The sequence below is a fragment of the Ceratotherium simum genome, chromosome 38 (genome assembly GCF_057802395.1).
Source record: "Ceratotherium simum simum isolate JZ-2026a chromosome 38, ASM5780239v1, whole genome shotgun sequence".
Lineage (NCBI taxonomy): Eukaryota > Metazoa > Chordata > Mammalia > Perissodactyla > Rhinocerotidae > Ceratotherium > Ceratotherium simum.
Genome location: NC_141937.1, coordinates 15,762,061 through 15,782,527, shown reverse-complemented (window position 1 = coordinate 15,782,527; position 20,467 = coordinate 15,762,061). Strand labels below are relative to the sequence as shown.

Below are 20,467 nucleotides of genomic sequence, written 5' to 3'. Positions count from 1 at the left end.
CTGAATCATTCATTCATTTATTAATGTTCACCATGTGTTACATGAGTGCCTACAATGTGCCAGGCACTGTTGTGGACACTGGGGATACAGTGCTGAAAAACAGACCCAGGACCTGCCCTCATAGTGCTTACATTTTAGTGGGAGACATAAAAACTAGTGTAGAAAGTAAGGGCCTTGCTCCCCAAAGTGGGGTTGTGGCTACAGGGGGTGTGCAAAATGATTAGTGAGAGGTTTAGGAAGAAAATACTTGAATTTTTATTTATCTTAATCTCATCTTAATTTATATTTTTGTGTATATTTGGTAATGTGTATAATATGTATATAATTTGTACATAAATGAGTATTTAAAATTATTCCATAAATTCATGCTGATAGGTTGCATAAACAAAAACAAGTGCAGACTCCAGGGTAAAAGTATGGATTTAGGATCACATAGACTGGTGGGTTTAAAGTCAGGTTCTGTCACTCACTATCTGTTGGTCCATGGGCAAGCCTGAGCCCCTCATCCTTTGGACGAATTGTAAGGATCGAGTGCAATGATGTTAGTACAGTGTTTATGTTGTGTCTGTTTATCTCAAGTCCTCAAAAAATGATAACTAATGTTACTATTGTTATTATTATATGATGAATACTAAAATGCAGGCACCTTCAAAGTGATATAGAAATATTGTGAAGGGACTGATTAAGCAGTGACCCTTAATGTCATGAAACTGTTAACAGTCATGTGTCACTTAACAATGATATGTTCTGAGAAATGTGTCATTAGGCGATTTCATCGTTGTATGAACATCATAGAGTGTACTTACACAAACCTAGATGGTATAGCCTACTACACTCCTCGGCTGTATGGTACTAATCTTATGGGACCATCGTTGTATATGTGGTCTGTTGTTGACTGAAAGGTCGTTTTGTGGTATATGACATATGTATATGTATATGTACACATATATTTTGTGCTTTTTAAAAAAACACAATTGCAGTCACACTATAACTATAATTTTGTATCCTACCTTCTTCACTAAATACTAATATTTTCCCAAGTATTCTTTAAAAATGTTAACAGATTCACAATATTCCATCATAAAGCTGTAATTTAATCTTTTATCCAATCTTTGGACATTTAGTTCTTTTTTCTGTCACTATTAGAAATCTGTTAGAATTTCTGATTGTTTCCTTAGGATAAATTCCTGGAAGAGAAACAACTGGGTCAAAGTGAGTAAAAATTTTAAGGATTTTGGTACATATTGCACAAGAAGTAGCACCAATTTACATTCCCACCAATAATTTATTACACAGCCATGCGCCGCGTAATGACGTTTCGGTCAACAACAGACTGAAAGTTGGAGTTAGATAGATATAGATATATAGGTGTATATAAATATAGTTAGTTAGATATGAGGCCTCTACTCTCACCTAACAGGACATATTTCTCTGGTCTCAGCAAGAAACTGGGTCCAGATGATGAAGAATGCGGTCTTAACACTTGGACAAGAGGTCTCAAAAGTGTTTCTGACAATAACTAAGTTAATGTTGTCAAATGATGTTCAGAGGATTGGCCACAGAACATGCATTCAATCATTCTATGCTGTCCTTCAAAATTATCATTGAAAATCCAGAACCCGAGATAGATGACTCCTTGGACTCCATTGTTTCGACTCTGCTATAGATGTGCTTTTAATTAACAGACGCTTGGCATTTTGCCATTGGATTGTTCCGTGGGTTTTGAAATTTGTCCTGACTTCCTGTAGTGGCTAGGTGTGCTGTTACTGAGCAACTTGCTTTACCTCGTGGTCCCAGTAGATTGTGTGACTCATGTTGATCTGCTTGGAGGAGCCAAGTCAAACTGTTGGTCCACCGCTAGCAAGTGCACATTATATGATACTTACTCGCTTCCTCTTATTCGTTCCCTCTTTTAATTTTTCTTTACTGCTATTTGCTTACTTCCTTTTTTGTTTTTCTTGTTTTGACATTGGATAAGAAATAAACCTGAAACTTTGGATGGAAGTTGAAGTCATTCTCTGAAATCTAGACCTTTGGGAAACTGTAAAGATTACAGGAAACACTAGCAGGCTGGGGACTTGGCTTTAGTTTATGACCCTGCCATGGTATAGGATTAGCTATCCAGTTATTGGGGAGTATGTTCCAGAACACCTACAGAGTCAAAAGGAAGGCAACTTTTCTCCCGTCAAGACTTATAGTTGTATGATACATTCATGGTTTTTGGTTTGTTAATGCTACTGGAGAGGGACAGGCTGAGATGAGGCATGGTGGGAAAATCTGTGGGCTTCTTAAAGCAGCCCATCGCTGGGGCAGGAGTCTCAGTAGAAGTCAGCCAGCTGCAGGGCGTGTTTGGTATAGCAGATGAGAACAGGATGAGATTGTGGAGTGAATCAAATGGGAGGATTAGGATGTTAGTAAATAGAGCATCCATCCAACCATTCATTCACTTATTCTACAAATAATTATTGAGCATTTGCATGGTGAGGTCCTGTGTAGGTGCTAGGTATGACTGAGTAAACATCACAGTCTTCCGAGGGACGGAGACGTGAAATACTTAATTACACATTTAATCTATTCCTTACCATTGTGTTAAGTGCTGTGAAGGAGAAGCATAGGTTGCTGTGAGAGAACGCCTGAAGGATAGCAGTGTGGCCAGCGGGAGTTTTGGATGGTCAAGTTCTACAGAAAATTAGGCAGAGGAGAAATGGATCGGGGAAGACTTTTAACTTGCAAATATGGGAAAAGTGAGAGGATTACTATTAAGGTGAAGGCACCGTCCACTAGTTGATTTTCTTTGTTGGTCTCTGATCCTTTCTTTGGTCTTCCCAGCTTCCTGCTGAGGTTTTTATTGGAGCCAGTGGGGAGGCTCTGATGCAGTGATGGGGAGGAGAGAGGGTGAGCTCTGGTTATAAAGGGGATTATGTGTTCTACCTTTCCATCCCGAAAGGAAGGGGTTCCTAAACAGGAGTGTACCCACTTTAGTCTGACCTATAGAGCATGCTGAGGACGTTCTTATCTTCTTCATGATAAGTAATGAGAGTTGCTAAGCGTTGCAGTTTAAGGTTTGAAATCTGCCTTTGATCTGCTTTATTCTGGACACAAAAGAGAGAAAAATTAATTCTAAAAACTTAATTGTGGATCTTGCTTTGTCTCCTTGCAAGGATTCTTATAGGAAGGTTAAAAATTGTTTGATTTTTCTCTAAAGTGAAATCTGGAGAGATCACCTATTGCTAATGTTTTCCACTGTCTTCTTTTTTACACAATGGGCCTCTCTGGAGGCTTTGCTGCCATCAGCAGTGTGTGTGCTGGACATCATGGCTTCCTTCTAACAGAAGAAATGCTGCTAGAAGTGATGGAGCAGCATCATTTTTAATGAGTTTTCTTTGGGCGAAGCTAAGGGCCACCTTGGAAGAGAAAGCAGAGATTTAATGCCACACAGAAGCTATTTAGGTCGTTTTCTCTCTCTGCTTTGTCCTTTGTTAATTGGAGATCTTTTTACAGTTAATAAAAGCATGAAAGATCATTGAATTCTTATTTTAATCCTTGAGGACACTTAGTATTTTGGCTATAATTATTATTTATATTCCATTTATTTTAATGATGAACTTCCTGTTCCAAATGTAGTCAAAACTTTATAGCTGTACAAGAAATGTATTCCAAGTATTGCTGGAATCTCAGCGATTCTTCTCTCTACTTCTGCCTTCTCTGTGCACGCTGAGGTTCAAGTCTGGGGTTTCCTGTTGCCTCCGCAGGCAGTAAGGAATTCACAAACATAGCATTCAGTTTCTTAAGTCTGAAATATAGGAAGATTAGGATGTGAAAATTAAGAACCTAGTAAATTGGACTCTTTAAACCTGCTTTCAGTTGTCTTTTTCTTAATTAAAAAATTGATTTTAATACTAACATTATAGTCACTCCAGAGGTAATTAAATTTGGTGGGTATCCTTCAGATCATTAAGAAATACTTTTTGTATTCATACTTATGCCTATAGAAAATGTATTATTTTGTTTAATAGGTATTTTAAAAATAAATGATATAGTACTATTAGTTTTGTTCTCCAATCTACTTTATTTTAAAAATAGTGTGTTTTTGAGATCTATCCATATTGCTCCAAATAGATTTAGTTCAGATCTTTTAACTGCTTTGTAGAGTCCCATCTTATGGATGAGACTATAAGGAGGTACTATAGTTTACCAATCCTGTACTGATGGGCACTGCAAACCATGAACATTCACATAGAGTTAGAAGTAGAATTGTGGGGAATAGGGTACATAGACGCAGGGATGTTTTACATGCCTGTTCATTAGCTTTGCTTTAAACTTATTTTAAAAATTGTATAGCTTAGAAAAGCAATCATTGCTTCCAGATCTACTACTAGTTGTTTGCTATTTGGCAACAGAATTTCCTTTTTGGGCCTTAATTGCCTCATTTTCAGATGGGGGATAAGAACGGTTTCTACTCATAGGGTTGTTATGAAGACTAAATGGAAATAATTCTCGGTTCAGTAAATATTAGTTGTGATTATGTATATATATATATATAATCACATAACATATATAATCTATATACATAAAATATATATGATATATAAGATATATTAATATGTATAGCATAATATATAGTATATACAATATTCTATCATATATTAATTATATATTTTAATTAATATAATATTAATTATAGTATATATAATATTATAGTACATTAATACATATAATATTATGTATACTGTAATATTACATTACATGTGTGTATATATACACACATAATATATATATATATTTTAGAATTACATCAGGATTAGTACTTGAAGCAAACCCCCAAAAGTTTGACATTTAAGTTTTTCTAACTGCAGCCTCTCCCCACCCAATACAAAGATGACTCAGTTTCATTTAGTAGAGCCATAGCATTAAGAATATTTTGGAATACTGTATTCTTTTCAATAGGGATATTAAATTAGAATGGTTTTTAAGTGAATAAGAGTGACACCCAAGAGAAAAGAGATGGGAAAATCATGTAAAAATAATAGATCGGCTATTTCACAAAACTCGATTTTATGCAGAAATGCCTTCCTCCAAAGCTTTTCCCACAGCTGCTAAGATGCTCAGATTTATTTCCTGGATCCCACACCCATCACGCTGTCCCCTGCAGGCATTAGTGAGCCCTTGACACCTAATGCAGACATAACAAGAAAGAAAAGCAGGAGGGCTGGGGAGATCCCTCCAAGTTGGGAGAAGAACTGACGATGAGTCAAAAATTGACAGGAGCATTGATTAGTCTGGGGAAATACAATTTGCAAGACTTAATTTACGCACTGAAAATTAGGGAAGAAACTTTACTTGGTGGGAGGAAATTAGACAGTAGAGGAGAGCCCCTTAGAAGGATTGCTCACTGGGGCAGCACTGGAAGCTAGAAGAAAGAGAGAGAGAGGGAGAGAAAGGCTAAAGGAAGCATTCCACGCTGGAAGAGCGTTGGCAATACAGTTGTGCACGTTATATGGAATAATGCTGGAACAAAGGGGAGATTGGGTATGGGATAGACAGATAGGAATGGATTTAGGAGCTTTTGTGTGTCAGAGGTAGCCAGTCATTTTCTTCTAATTTTTTTTGTCCATAGGATAATAAGACAGCTAAATACCATAGTAGCAAGACTGGCCCAAGACATTGTCCCTAGGTCAGATAATTGGGCCCATTGGGTACTAAATTATGAATAAGCTCATCTCTTCTTCATGCCATTGAGCTTTGAAACCATCCTTTATTCTAAAAGGACTATGAGCCACCCTGTGAAGCAATTTCAATCATTATCATAATAATATCAGTGGCAGAATCAAATTATATGTAGTTGGCTTTCTAAAATTAATCTAAAATTGCTTCATGGGGTAGCTGAGAGATACCTAATAACTTAGATTGTCCTCATGTGAGGACAAATGGATGAGTTTTAAATCTTGCCATTTTGAATGGAGTAAAATTAGTTTTTTTAAAGTGAAGATTGTTTAATCTTTGTAGAAAAAGTTGAAGAATTTTCAAAAAATGAGCATCTTTACATGTGATTTTTGGCCATTTGTATTTGTGGTTTATAATGTATAGTACAGCTCTAACCTTTCTTCCTTTTTTTTCTTTAGTAATTAGCTTCGCTATTTAATGACCAGTATTTTCTTTCCCCACTATTTGTCCTGTCTTTTTTTTTATGTACTAAATTCTTCTGAGGACTAGAGACTAAGGACCATTCCTGGGGTTTCTATTGATCCTTCTGTTGATTTCCTGCTGATTATCACATTGTTTTAATTAGATTTTTTTCAAAATAAGAATTTTAAAAAGGGCATTTTTGAAAATGCCTCTAAGCCACCAAAGGGCCATTTAGTTTAAAAATCTACCTAAGTACTTCTAGTTTAAAAATAGTGACTTACAGCTAGCATTCCTCCCTTCTATTCCTTGAAATTAGCTACAAGCAACAAAGAAAACAGGAAACAAACTCCATTTATTTATTTTTATTTTATTGAGGTCATAACAGTTTATAATATTATGAAATTTCAGTTGTACATTGTTATTTGTCAGTCACCATATATATGTGCCCCTTTACCCCTTTCGCCCACCTGCCAGCCCCCTCTCCCTCTGGTAACCACTAATCTGTTCTCTTTATCCATGTGTTTGTTTATCTTCCACATGTGAGTGAAGTCATGCAGTGACAAACTCCATTTTTGATGCCGCTAAGAAATGGCTGAAATTCTAAAACACAAAATAAGTAGAGAGCCTTCCCCAAGCAGTGGAGGTTGAGCGGAGGTGTGTGTGGGGAGCACCACTGCTGCAGATGGCGGATAGGGCTGAGAAAGCTCATTTTTCAAAGGCGAGTGGCAAACTCAGAGGAGGCAAGCTGAAATCTCTTGTTTGCAAGAGAAGATGGAGGTGTGTGGACTGACAGTGGGAGCTTCTCTGTACCCATTTGGGTTCCAAAAAGTAGGAGAGGGATCTGAATAACAATAATATAAAAATCACTGCAATAAAAATCACTCTGCAAACCAGATTTGTGGGAAGCTGCAGGGCAGGGGGGTCGTGGAGAGTCTGCATCGTGATAAGCCCCCAGTTGCCTCTCTCCATTGGCTGGAAAGATCTATAAATCAAACGAAGTTATACACAAAACCTTGTGTTTTAGGGAAACTCTTGCTTGGCTGGAACATGAACGACCCTACTTTCCACGCCTGTATGCGCACAAACGTCTTCCACAGCTTGTCCTAATAAGCAATCTAAAAAGAAACAGCACAGGAATTGTTTAAAGCTACAACAACAAAAAACATGGGGAGGAAGGAATAGAAAAAATATAACAGATGAGAATGTCTACCAGAAACTTGCTATGATGCAAGAAAAAATTGCGACCAAACATTTTATCATGAATAAAACAATTGAATGAAGCCAACACTTATCTGAAGCACGCTCAGAAAACAGAGATACAGGATCTCAAGAAAGATATGGCAAGGCAAGACGAGGAGATAAAATGTGATCTGGCAGAGCTTGGGAAAGAGAGAGACAGAAAAAGTGAAACTATCACAGAAATAATAGCAAGATTGGGAGGTACGCAGGGAGACAGGCAGGCAGAGAGAGGAAATGAGGACAAGAAAAATGAAATGGAAATAAAGAATTGAAAGGGAATAGGAACAAAATGAATGAAATGGACTACATCCAAAAGAGATTAAGCATATGCATAATTAGAGTCCCCTGAGAAGAAAACTAGCTAGCACATGAGAAGAAGGGAGGTGAGAGGTAGCATTAGCGTTTTGATCTCTCTCATCTAATAACTTGCTGCTACACCAGCAAGAGAAGTACTTAGAATGATAACATAAAGATCAAAAATTAGAAGCTGGGGGGCTGGCCTGGTGGCGCAGTGGTTGGGTGCGCACGCTCCGCTGCAACGGCCCAGGGTTCACGGGTTTGGATCCCGGGCGTGTACCAACCCACTGCTTGCTAGGCCATACTGTGGTGGTGTCCCATGTGGAGTGGAGGAGGATGGGTGTGGATGTTAGCCCAGGGCCAATCTTCCTCAAGAAAAAAGGGGAGGATTGGCATCAGATGTTAGCTCAGGGCTAGTCCTCCTCACACACACACAAAAAAAGCAAAATAAAATTAGAAGTTGGGGGGCCGGCCTGGTTGCCTAGTGGTTAAGTTTGTGCACTCTGCTTTGGTGGCCCAGGGTTTGCAGGTTTGGATCCCGGGTGCAGACCTACGCGCTGCTTATCAAGTCATGCTGTGGCAGGCGTCCTACATGTAAAGTGGAGGAAGATGGGCACGGATGTTAGCCCAGGGCCAGTCTTCCTCAGCAAAAAGAGGAGGACTGGCAACAGATGTTAGCTCAGGGCTAATCTTCCTCACCAAAAAAAAAAAAAAAGAAAAACGAATTAGAAGTTGGAAGAGAGGGAGAAACTGGTAAGGAAGAGGAGATAGGCTATTGTAAATATTGTAAATTGTAATATTATCTAACATATAGAGGGATGAAAGGTATTATGTAAAAAGTATTATTTAAAGTAAGTTATAAACTTAAAAGTAGAACAAAAATACAAACCTTCCTAATTATCAGATATAACACACATAAAACAAAACAAAGCAAACAGACTCTGCAGTGAAATATTTTGAAAGAGTGATAAAAACAAGAAGCATAACGTAAAATAATGCAGCAGAACTAAAATCAAACGTTTCTGTCACATTAACAAACGTAAATGTAGTCAAGTCATCCAATAAGGGAAAAAGAATTTTAGAATTGATCATAAAGCCAAACCCAACTTTATTTACGTATGAGGCATCTAAAATGAAGTGATTCAGAGAGGTGGAAAGTCAAAAGATGGAACAAAGGTAGATGCAGTCAGACGCAAAGAAAAAGAAATCAGGGATTATGATTGCAATTATCAGAAAAGGTTGAATTCAGAGCAGAAAGGATTAAGTGAGACAAATCACGGCACATTATGATGCTGTGTGATGCAATTCACAACGAAGCTATGCAAGTTCTGAATCTTTGCACAGGTAAAACAGCTCCGGCATTCATAAAGCCAGAAAACAACTGCTACAAGCTGATGGAGAATTACAGTAGCAATAGGAGGCTTTAACTCATCTCTCAGCTCATGATAAAGGATAGTAATTAGGCGAGGCTAGAAGGGCTTAATTAAGATAATGAATCAGGTGGAACTAGTGGATATGTATTGAACTCCAAGCCCTCAACACAGAGCATACACCTTCTTTTTAAGTGCCCATAGGACACACATAAAATTGGGCGTTCACAAAAACCTCAATAAATTCCCTAAGTAGAAATAATACAGACAAGGATGATGGTGAAAATACGTAACAGCTGGTATAGCAGGGGCACCTTCCAGTCTGAATGGACCCAGTTCTGAATGGACGCTGGTCAGCCACTGGTGTACACCAGCGAATATTAGCCCTGAACTCAGACAACGTTCTCTGATGTGTAATAAAGTAGAAATCCATAACAAACCCAGAAATCAAAGAGCCACAACAACAACAAAGCTCTTGACTCAAGCCAAAGCAGAAATCCAAAGCAAATTGACAAATATCTAGAAGATAGCTATGAAGAACACTACATAAGGATTTACGGGATTGCGAAAGAAGGGCTAAGAAGAAAAGCTTAGCCATAAATAAATAAATTCACGTATTCGTCCAGCTTTCATATGGTTTTTCCCTGTCCTTGTAATCCTCTCGTGCTACTGCCGTGTATTTCTTCTCAGTCAGGCTACCTCTGAGTGTCTTGAAGGAATGCATTTCTGTGGCACATTCAAGAGCCCCGCTCAGCACCGTGGTGTCTGTGGGGCTGAGTCGGGGTTCTCCAGAGAAGCAGAACTGGTAGGATGTATAGAGAAACAAATTTAGGATAAAGAATTGGCTCCAGTAATAATGGAGGCTGAGAAATCCCAAGATCTGTGGTTGGCAAGCTGGAGACCCAGATAAGCTGATGGCTTAGTTCTGATCTGAGTCTGGGTCCAAAGGCATGGGAAAACTGATGTCCCAGCTCAAAGACAGTCAGACAGAGAAAGCAACTTCTCCCTTCCTCTGCCTTTTTGTTCTATCTGGGCCTTCAACGGATTGGATGAGGCCCACCCACATTGAGGAGGGCAATCTGCTGTACTCAGTCTAACCATTCACATGTTAATCTCATGCAGAAACACCGTCACAGACACGCCCAGCATATTGTTTAACCAAATATCTGAGCACCCTGTGATCCCAGTCAAGCTGACACATAAAATTAACCATCTCAACTGCTAAGAGACATATAAGCATTCCTGAACAAAAGGAAAAAATGATTTTAGTTGGAAGACAACATTTCGAAGACGTCAATTTTCCTTAAGCTTATCTATAAAATTAACATGGTCCCAATAAAAATACCAACAGGATTTTTTGGAATTTGATTAGTTGATTCTAAATTTCATATGGTAAAACGCGCAAGTGAGAATAGCCAGGAATACTCTGAAAAAGAAGCCCTACCAGGTACTAAAATATATTAATGAGCTCAGAGCTGTTTTTCAAGTGCTCCCTCCACTGTTCTCCACCTGTTCTTGTCCCTCAGCCTCACTGCCTTCTCTTAGATCCTTGACCACACAGGGCAGACTCCTGCCACAGGGCCTTTGCTCAGACTTTTGGCTATTTGAATGATGTGTGTTGTTCCTGCTTCAGTATCTCTTGCCTATTTAATTTCTATTTAATCATCACTTCCTTAGGGAAATCTTTCCTTCCCACTTTCCTAATCATAAGTCAGTTTCCTTTGTTCTCTGTTTCTTTCTTTCCTTGCCTTATTTCAGTTTGTAATTATGCAATCATTAGTGTGGCTGTTTGATAAATGCTCTTTTGCTTATTAGACTGAAAGCTCAGTGCCTGACCCAGAGCAGGCGTTCAGTAAATATTTTTAATGAATAATCTCCAGTCTGCGGGACTTGAAAAGGTGGTTTAGACCTAGCAACTGTTTTCTAAACTCAGTAATCAAGAGTCTTCCTAACGTAGGCCCTGCTCCAGTGTCAGAGGTAGTGATATCTTTTTTTTGTGTGTGAGGAAGATCAGCCCTGAGCTGACATCCGTGCTAATCCTCCTCTTTTTGCTGAGGAAGACCGGCTCTGAGCTAACATCTATTGCCAATCTTCCTCCTTCCCACCCCCCACCCCGCCAAAGCCCCAGTAGATAGTTGTATGTCATAGTTGCACATCCTTCTAGTTGCTGTATGTGGGACGCTGCCTCAGCATGGCCGGAGAAGCGGTGCGTCGGTGCGCGCCTGGGATCCGAACCCGGATCCGCCAGTAGCGGAGCGCGCGCACTTAACTGCTAAGCCACGGGCCGGCCCCAGAGGTAATGATATCTTAATATGCTGTTTCATTCATTCATGAACATTTGACGATGCTAATGCTTTTGGCATTCTGCACCAGATTGTAAACTAAAATGAAGGGCACTATCTGAACTGTCTTGCATGGCTCTTAATATTAAATCCACTGGACACAATATTTTTTCCCAAGAAGGAGTTATAAAATTATGGTAGGACTGGGGCCAGCCCGGTGGCATAGTGGTTAAGTTCGCGCTCTCTGTTTCAGTGGCCTGGGGTTCGTGGGTTCAGATCCCAGGTGCATACCTATGCACCACTTATCAAGCCATGCTGTGGCAGGTGTCCCACATATAAAGTAGAGGAAGGTGGGCACGGATGTTAGCCCAGGGCCAATTTTCCTCTGCCAAAAGAGGAGGATTGGCAATGAATGTTAGCTCAGGGCTAATCTTTCTCACACACACCCAAAAAATTATGGTATGACTATGTCATTTCTTAAAAAATGATGTTAGTCATTGAAAGACATAACCATAGCTTGGGGGAACTTATTTTCCTAACGAATTTTATAAAATGGCGTGCCATACACACTATAGTTCCAACCTCTTAAGTGACCTAGGTCCTCACATGGCCTACTTTAGAAAATCTTGCTGTGGTGGTTAGGGTGGAGAAGTTCCTTCTGAATATTGAGTGAGGCTGAACAGGATGTGGTTCTCTTATGAGATGCAGTTAAACGTTTTATGCTTTTTCCCCAGGAGTACATACCTACCATCTTCTTGGATATGTTGTGATTGGCAAACACGGGCTGTTCCTAAGTGCACTGAGGGTTTTGTTTGGCATTTTGTGGACTGAAACACACTCGTCATGACAACACTTGTTGTCAAGTTAAGGGCTTTAAGATGACTTTTGCATTCATGAGTTTTCCAAACAGTCGTCTTTGGCAATTGAGCACCTGGGCGGTCATAAACAGGTTTTACTGGTGTGTCCTCTAAGGACACTTAGAAAATTCCAAGAAAACTTCCTTTATGTGACCTCTTTTATATTCCTTCAAAAATGAATGGCTTTCTGGTACTTCTTTCACAAAGACCACAGGCCCTGGAAAATTCATAGAGGTGGGCGTAGGTGTCAGTCCAAGTTCAGGAACGATTCTTGAAGGAAGCAGAACAGAAACAGAACTCTAGGTTGCAACTCTGACCCACATGCCAAACCCATCAATCTGCTCTGCAGATGGATTTATGTGGATCATACAGTATTTCTTTTTTAAACATTTAAGCCAAGCTGCAAAAACTGGGAATTTTTACCTCAAAAAGTCTGGATATACGACTAGTCTTGAAAAATTGGGGTAATTTGGCCATGCTGGGATCCATGTTTCTGCACTGGCAGCCATCCGTGAAGTTGAGAACTGTTCCCTTCTAGAAGGGCAAGGACTCTTCATGCACCACCACACTGTCTCTGGTCTCAGGCATTCACCTGAGTCACCTTCATGATCCCAAGATAGGTTATGAGATTGAGAATAAATGGCATCGTGAGTAATTATGAAAGAGACAGGCTTTTGCATTTAACTCACATGATCTCTTTGATAAACAAGCGAAACACTTTATTTCACAGATAAGATGAGTTGATAATCTTTGTCGTCTGGAAACAGAACAATGAACACCACCTCCTACTTGGGTGTGATGTCACATTGCATCACTGATGACAGTTCTTTGTTAACTCTATCAGTTCTGGTCAGAGGTCAAATGGCCTTGAGTTGAGTGGAAGGAAACTGTCTAAAGTGGCCCAGGCCAATGCTTAAATGCCCGACCTCACCACCATCCTGGGGGTCATTCGTTCCTGGGCTGAGTCCTGCCTCAGAACTTTGAGCATAAGGATGAAATATCTGAACACAGCATTTCCCTGGGTAGCATTTTTGACACATTTTGACTAGAAGGAATGTTTCTGTGTTTAATCTTGCTTTGCACAGCTGCACAGAAAAGATTGTTTATGACTCTTCTTTATATTTTGTCTTTTGGGGGAACCCTATCAGGGAACTTACGATCATCTTTTGGAAGTCCCGGTCACTCGGGACCAGTTAAACCACTATCGGAATGCAGCTGAAAACGCTCGAAGTGATCTTGCGGCAACTTTGGTCAAATTCGAATGTGCTCAGTCTGAGGTAAGATTATGCATCTTCATAACTCAGAAATGGGCCTTTTTAGCTTCCTTACAGTGTGAAGTAGAGCGTAGAGGCGATTACAAATAGGACAGCAGGACGCAGATTGAAACCTTTTGGCAAAGTTTAAACTTATTCTCTTATTGTGCTCCTACTCCTTAGTTCTAGAGAATTCCAGAAAGGTTATGCATTTGCCATGCTGCAAAGCAAGGTGACGTGGGCTGGATTCCAGATCTCAGAGGAGCTCCATGGCCTTGAGGGATCTATGGGCATCTGAGGACTTTGGGTTTTGAATGCAAGGGCTTCAGAGGACTTTTAGCATCTCTCAGAATGCCTTCCTTTAATATAGATTGCCTGCAGTCTGGAGCTCTTAGGATGGAATTCTGAATCCTTTTCTGGTGGTAGTTCTTATTGGCTGGGGTAAATTCTAGGAAGATGATAGGGATCCAGCCAACCTCTGGGCTGGATTAGGTCTGTGGTGGCGTTTATGAGAGAGTCTCTCTAAACCCATTCTGCCCACAGCCTGGTGGCCCTGAGGAATCCCAGGCTTGCCTGTGAGGTAACTAGCAGTCTCACTGGGCTGCCAGGACCCCACAGAAAGATGAGTTGATAATGTATGTGTGTGTAAATAAACATATGTATGCATACTCACAATTCCAAAGAAATACATGCATTCATAAAGTTTTCTTATAGAGTGGACCTGATATCTTACCTTAATAGGGCACATACGTTGTTCAAAGTTTAGATGCCACAGAATTCATAAAAGTTAAAATGTTTCCTTTTTATAAATCCTATAAGAACTTTCCTTTTCTCCCATATTTTTCTGAGAAATATGCATATTATTTTTCTTTATCACCAACCATAAAAGTCCAGAAGGCATGTGGGGGAAATATGGTGATATATTGAATAGTCTGTATTTACTTGGAAAACAGTTGTGGCCATGAAATTTCAAATAGCGTAGCTTGTAGGTTCCTTGTTTCATTGGCAGCAGCAAGAGCAGAAATACAGATTTAGAAAGTGAGTTACCATTGCAAAATATTTTATTGCTTTTTTCAAAATACACCACAAATGTCTCTTGAGCGAGACTAAACCACCATAAGACATTGCTCAATTGGTTTTGAAAAAGAACATGAAGCCCATTATTTAGGCCTAATTTCCCATCTGGTAATGCAGATACAAATATGCAAAAAAGGAAGTAAAGTTGGATTAAGTCATGAATGAAAGAGTGAAATTTTATAGTATGATTTTGGGTTTCTTAAAGGTACTTCAAACTTATACCATTGAAATTCTTTTCCTCTTTTTACCTTTTTTCCATGGTAGCTTCGAGACCTCCGATCCAAGATGCTTTCGAAAGAAGTTTCCTGTCAAGAGTTGAAAGCTGAAATGGAAAACTACAAAGAAAACAATGCCAGAAAATCATCTCTCCTCACCTCTTTGAGAGACCGAGTTCAGGAGCTAGAGGAAGAATCAGCGGCACTTTCCGCTTCTAAAATTAGAACAGAAATCATGGCTCACACTGCAACTAAGGAGAACCAGGAGTTAAAGAAGAAAGTGATAGAACTAGATGAAAAATTACAGTAAGGATATTTCAGTATGTTTCTTTGTTGAGTTAGTGTTAAAATACTAGCTTCTGATAGCAGGATACGCCTCCGAAGGTACTGGCATTTTGGATTATTTGGCCCTGAAACTCAATTTGAAAATTATATATAGACACATTGACCTCAAATAACTTTGGAGTCTTGAAAATTTTTCCCAACTCATTTCTAAATACCTGCAAGAGTCTTAACAAGTATGGCCTTGTCCTAAGCATATTCCTGTCCTATTGATTAGGGCTGCAAATGCTTATGTATACAATATGGAAGATTTCCTCTAAGTAGGAGGTTTAACCAGAGCTGGTGGGGGAGCACACAGAGGGAGGCATTTATTCAGAAGCTAGTTGTAAAAACACCCTGGAAGCCCAGACCACCCCAGACCACCCCAAACACTTCTCATTAGGTTTTATTACCAGTTTTTGCAGAGAACTCATGAAATCTAGGTTTTCCACACTTCGTTCTGGCAAAAGGTGATTATTGGGGCTGGCCTGGCGGTGTAGTGGTTTAGTTCGCGTGCTTGGCTTCCGTGGCCTGGGGTTTTCGGGTTCAGAACCTGGGCATGAACATACACACCACTCATCAAGCCATGCTGTGGCAGGCGTCCCACATTCAAAATAGAGGAAGATTGGCACAGATGTTAGCTCAGGGACAATCTTCCTCAAGCAAAAAGAGGAAGATTGGCAACAGACATTAGCTCAGGGCCAATCTTCTTCACTGAAAAAAAAAAAAAAGGTGACTATTGAGACAAAATTAGAAACTAGTTCCTAAAATATGCTTTTGTAATTCTATGTATAGTAACTTAAATAACTTTATTAATAAAATAATTGATATTTATTTTACTTATTTCATCTTAAAAAAACACACCAATGCTTCCAGCTCCTGTTCTGTTTCTCTCCTTCCACTTACAGCAAAACTCCTTAAAATATTTATATATAATCACGGTCTCCAATTTCTCTCCTCTCTCCTCTCTTGGATCTGTTCCACTGAAACCACTCGTTAAAGTGACCAGTGACCACACGTTGCAAATTAAGTGATCAGTCTTTATGTACTTGACCTGTCAATACATCACTCCCGGTTGGTGTCTCCCTGAACCACTTTCTGCCTTGGCTTCCAGGACACTCCACACGCCTGCTTTTTATCTTACCTTTCCAGCTGCTGCTGTAGTCTCTTGCTTTTTCCTCCCCATCTCCTTGACTTGCAAATGTTGGAGTGCCCTGGGGCTTGGTCCTTGAATCTCTCCTCATTTCTGTCTAAATTCTCTCTCTTGGTGATCTCGTCTAGTCTCATGACTTTAAGTCTGGTCTAAATGCTAGTGACTCCCACATTTCTAAATCTAGCCTGGATCTCTTCCCAGAACTCAAGCCCACATATCTTACTACCTACTGGACATCGCCACGTGGACGTCCAAGAGGCATCTCAAACTTAACATGTCCAAAACAGCTCCTGATGTTTCTACCAAGTCCTGCTGTGCTTCTCCTCATCTCATTTAATGATCAGTTCGGGGGCTGGCCCCGTGGCGCAGCGGTTAAGTGTGCGCGCTCCACTGCTGGCGGCCAGAGTTCGGATCCCTGGGCGCGCACCCATGCACCGCTTGTCAGGCCATGCTGTGGCAGCGTCCCATATAAAGTGGGGGAAGATGTGCATGGATGTTAGCCCAGGGCCAGTCTTCCTCAGCAAAAAGAGGAGGATTGGCATGAATGTTAGCTCAGGGCTGATCTTCCTCACACACACACAAAAAATGATCAGTTTGTTCTTCTAGTTGATCAGATTAAAAATGTAAGTAATTATCCTTAGGTCTCTTTCTCTTTACACTCCATGTCTGATGTTTCAGCACATCCCATCATCTCTACCTTCAAAATAAATCTAAATTTTGACTACTTCCCATAGCCACCCTCATGGCCACTAACCTGGTCCATGCAAGATTATTGCAACAGCCTCTTAGGTGGTTTTCTTCTTCTGCTTGTGCCCTCTGCAGCCAGAGCAATGCTGTAAAACACAGATTAGATCACATCAGTCCTCTGCTCAGAGCCCTCCAATGACTTCTCATCTCACTCAGAATAAAAGTGGTTTCTATGTCCTAAATGGTTTTGCTTCCACTCCCTCTCTTATTTTTTCCATTCCAGCTCACTGGCTCCTTTGCTGCCCCTCAACCATACCAGGTGTGATCCTACCACAGGACTTTCGCACTTGCTCATCCTTTGCCTGGAAAGCTGGTTCCCCCCAGTTATTACATGGCTGCCCCTCTGCTTCCTTTAGGTCTTTGCTCAAAAGTCACCTTCTCAGTGAGAGCTTCCATGAGTGACTACAGCTAAAATTTTACCTGCTCCCCACAAATATTTCTTACCCTCTTTCCTGCTTAGTTTTTTCTCTCCAGCCCTTTTATAACATGCTATACCTTTTACATACATTAATATTTTGATAATGTTCATCTTCCCAACTAGAACATAGGCTCCATGAAGACAAGGATGTTTATCTATTTTGTTTATTACTATATCTTTAGTGCCTTTCATAGGGCCTGGTGCATAGTAAGTGTCCCAAAAATATTTATTAAATAAATGAATAGTAAAAATGATACATACTCATTGTAAAATAGTTTTTAAAAAATATGGAAAAGTACCAAAAAGAAATTAAAATTACTCAAGACCTTATGATTCCAGAAAAGCTCAAGTTAACATTTTGTTGAACAGTTTTTCAGACTGTTGTACACAAATGACTTCATGTAATGAATGATTTTTACAGAATAATATGTCGTAGATATTTAAAAAAGTCATTCATTATACCATTTTAATGGCCCATGGTAGTCTATTGCCTGAAATATCATAATTTACTTCACTCATTTCCTTTGCTGTTTCCTTTAGACACTTAGGTTAGTTCACGCAAAAAATGGTAAACCAATCTGCAATGAATATCCATGTGTGTTCATATTTTCACATTCATGTGATTATGTCTTTAGGATAGATTCCTGGAATTTTGTTGGGTCAAAGTGAAATGCAAATAGAAGTGGAAATAGTTTAGAGACCCCTGGAATGGAGAAGTAAGATTGAAATCTGGGGGTTGAAATCATATATGTTACTCAATAAGAGCTATAGCATTCACTGTGCCTTTCCTGAGTCAGAAGTAAATGTTACCTTTCATATGCTGAAAAGAAGAATTTAGAGATATATTGACATTGGTCTTTTATTGTTATGCATTTTTCTAAATGGAAATATGATATGTTTTTGAGTATATGCAATTACATGCTTTGTTAATCTTTGAATAGAGTGAAAGAATTTCCAATAAACACTCAACATGGCAAAAAGGAAAAGCAATAATCATGTTTATTATGTAGGGTACTGAAAAAATGATACCAAATTACTGAAATGATTCTAATTTTCCTTTAAAATATGTCCATTTTTTGATGATCTCTTAGTCTTTAACATTTAAAGCGTTAAAAATAGACCATGCTATTTCAGCAAACCTATCTGAGATTTGAAATCAAATATTCAGAGCAGAGCATCATAAATTGACAGATTTTCCTTGATTGGCCCATTCCAATATTTTTCAAAAACTCTGGGTGTATGCAAACTGATGACGATCTTTGCTGGTGATTGAGCATGTCTTTTTTCCAGAGGTGGGAACAACTCTTGCTCTTGATGTATTTTTTTTTTATTATAGTTATGCTTGACCATGAGCCAGGGAATGCCTAACTAACCTTTATAGATCACTGTATAATGTTTGAAAATAAAAGAAAGCATGGTCCCCTAGAACCAATGTAGTAGTACTGTTCTTCTTCTTCTTGGGGCCCCAACAGAGACCCATGACTATATGGCTTCATGTGTGATCTAGAGGCCTACGTGCCACTTCTGCAGATCCTAAAAGATTGGGGACAGGAGGTAAAGAGTCTGTCTCCCTTGCTGTTACTAGATCTAAGATGCCATGAAGATTGCACTACATTTCTGTAAAGTATCGGTGCCCAGAATTGCTTCCAGTTTTTTCCATCGCGTACAGGGCTTGCATGATAATGATGTGTTCTGTGTCTGGGAAACTGTGTTGTGTTGAAAATGATGGTTGGTTATTCCCCACTGAGAGCTTGAGTTCTGAACTATGATGAATGTTAATCTTCTATAGTGTTAAAACTTGACTTATTTGTTATCGCCTGATAGAATGTGTTTAAAGGAAAACGAGAAGAATAAGAATCAAATCTCAACGAACTGCAGGAAACATGAGGAATTTCTAGCTCAACTTCATGATTGCTTAGATCCAGACAAGAAGAATGAAGAGGCATCAGATGAAGATTTAATTCTAAAGGTGTTTGTATGCAAATTAAAAAGACTATAAATTAAGTGGTCATTCTGACATGTGCCATGAAAGGGAGAGTTGTGTTTGAGTCTGGGGGTGGCAGGAGAATGGGACAGTGGCCCAAGTGTAGCATTAATTGACTGTGTGACCTGGGACAAACGATATCACCTCTCTGAGCCTCAATTCCAAGATCCTTTCTAGCATTATTTGGGGTTAATTATTCTCCAGATTAATTGTTTTCTCTACAATATATTTAGGTTATCAAATATAATTAATTATTCATTTTAACAATGTATTTTAGGAAGATTTTTGTTTGTTTGTTTTAGTTACAGACAGAAACACACACACACACAACCAAAATCAAAACCAGCTGTGTGTCATTTTGGGGATACTTATTGAGTATAAGGTTATGATTAGTTCTATAGTACTTTTTAATTTTACATTGAAACCAAATAATGAAAATCCTACTTTAATGGTAGGTTGCCATTAAGATGGAAATTAATTATATCAATTGAATAATTCACTTGGCCCATAGTGGTTCATTAGGGTGACTGAAAGTGTTTGAGCACTCACCATATCTTGTCATCTACACACCGTTTGTGTCCTTGCTGCCTGACAGATTCCCATGCAGCCATTCTTAAAGGCCACTTCTCAGTGGTTTATTAATAAGTTTCCCAAGTACTCTCTGAAAGCTGCAAAATGATTTCGTCTTACTTCTGGAAGTGTCTACTTCACGGATAGGTTTTGGTAGCTCAGGCCTAGAGTCTACCTGATACTCTCGAGCGTGACGGGTGCATCTCCTCCTCCTCCCAGTTGCTAACATGTGACCAGGAGCCTGCCTGTAAAAGTCCACTTCCCAGTATAGTTTGGGGGATTGTCTTTAAAGCCAAGTTGTGGGGAAAGGAAAATGGAATTAAGAAGCTCCTTCTTTCACAACACCCTTTCCCACATCAGAGATGATCTGCAGATGCTAATCTGGGTGTTGATATTGTATTAATCATGCCTTTTTATTTTCTGCATTTCTAATGCTTTCACATCCGGGGCCTTGCTGACCCAGGAGAGACTGCTGCTCCACTCCCAGGGTCAGCCAGTTCCTAGAAATGACTCTCCAGGGAGCATGGCTTTCATATGCAATCCAGAGCCCACACCCCA

At 39.5% G+C, this 20,467-nt stretch overlaps 1 protein-coding gene across 1 annotated transcript in view; it reads left to right on the top strand.

Annotated features, from left to right (window-relative positions):
* The window catches only part of CCDC170 (coiled-coil domain containing 170), a 92,211-nt gene that overhangs the window by 16,096 nt on the left and 55,648 nt on the right, over positions 1–20,467 (top strand). The window contains exons 2-4 of the mRNA XM_087424968.1: positions 13,320–13,448; positions 14,766–15,022; positions 19,180–19,324. Of these exons, the coding sequence (XP_087281094.1) occupies positions 13,320–13,448; positions 14,766–15,022; positions 19,180–19,324 (531 nt within the window). The remainder of the gene's footprint in view (positions 1–13,319; positions 13,449–14,765; positions 15,023–19,179; positions 19,325–20,467) is intronic.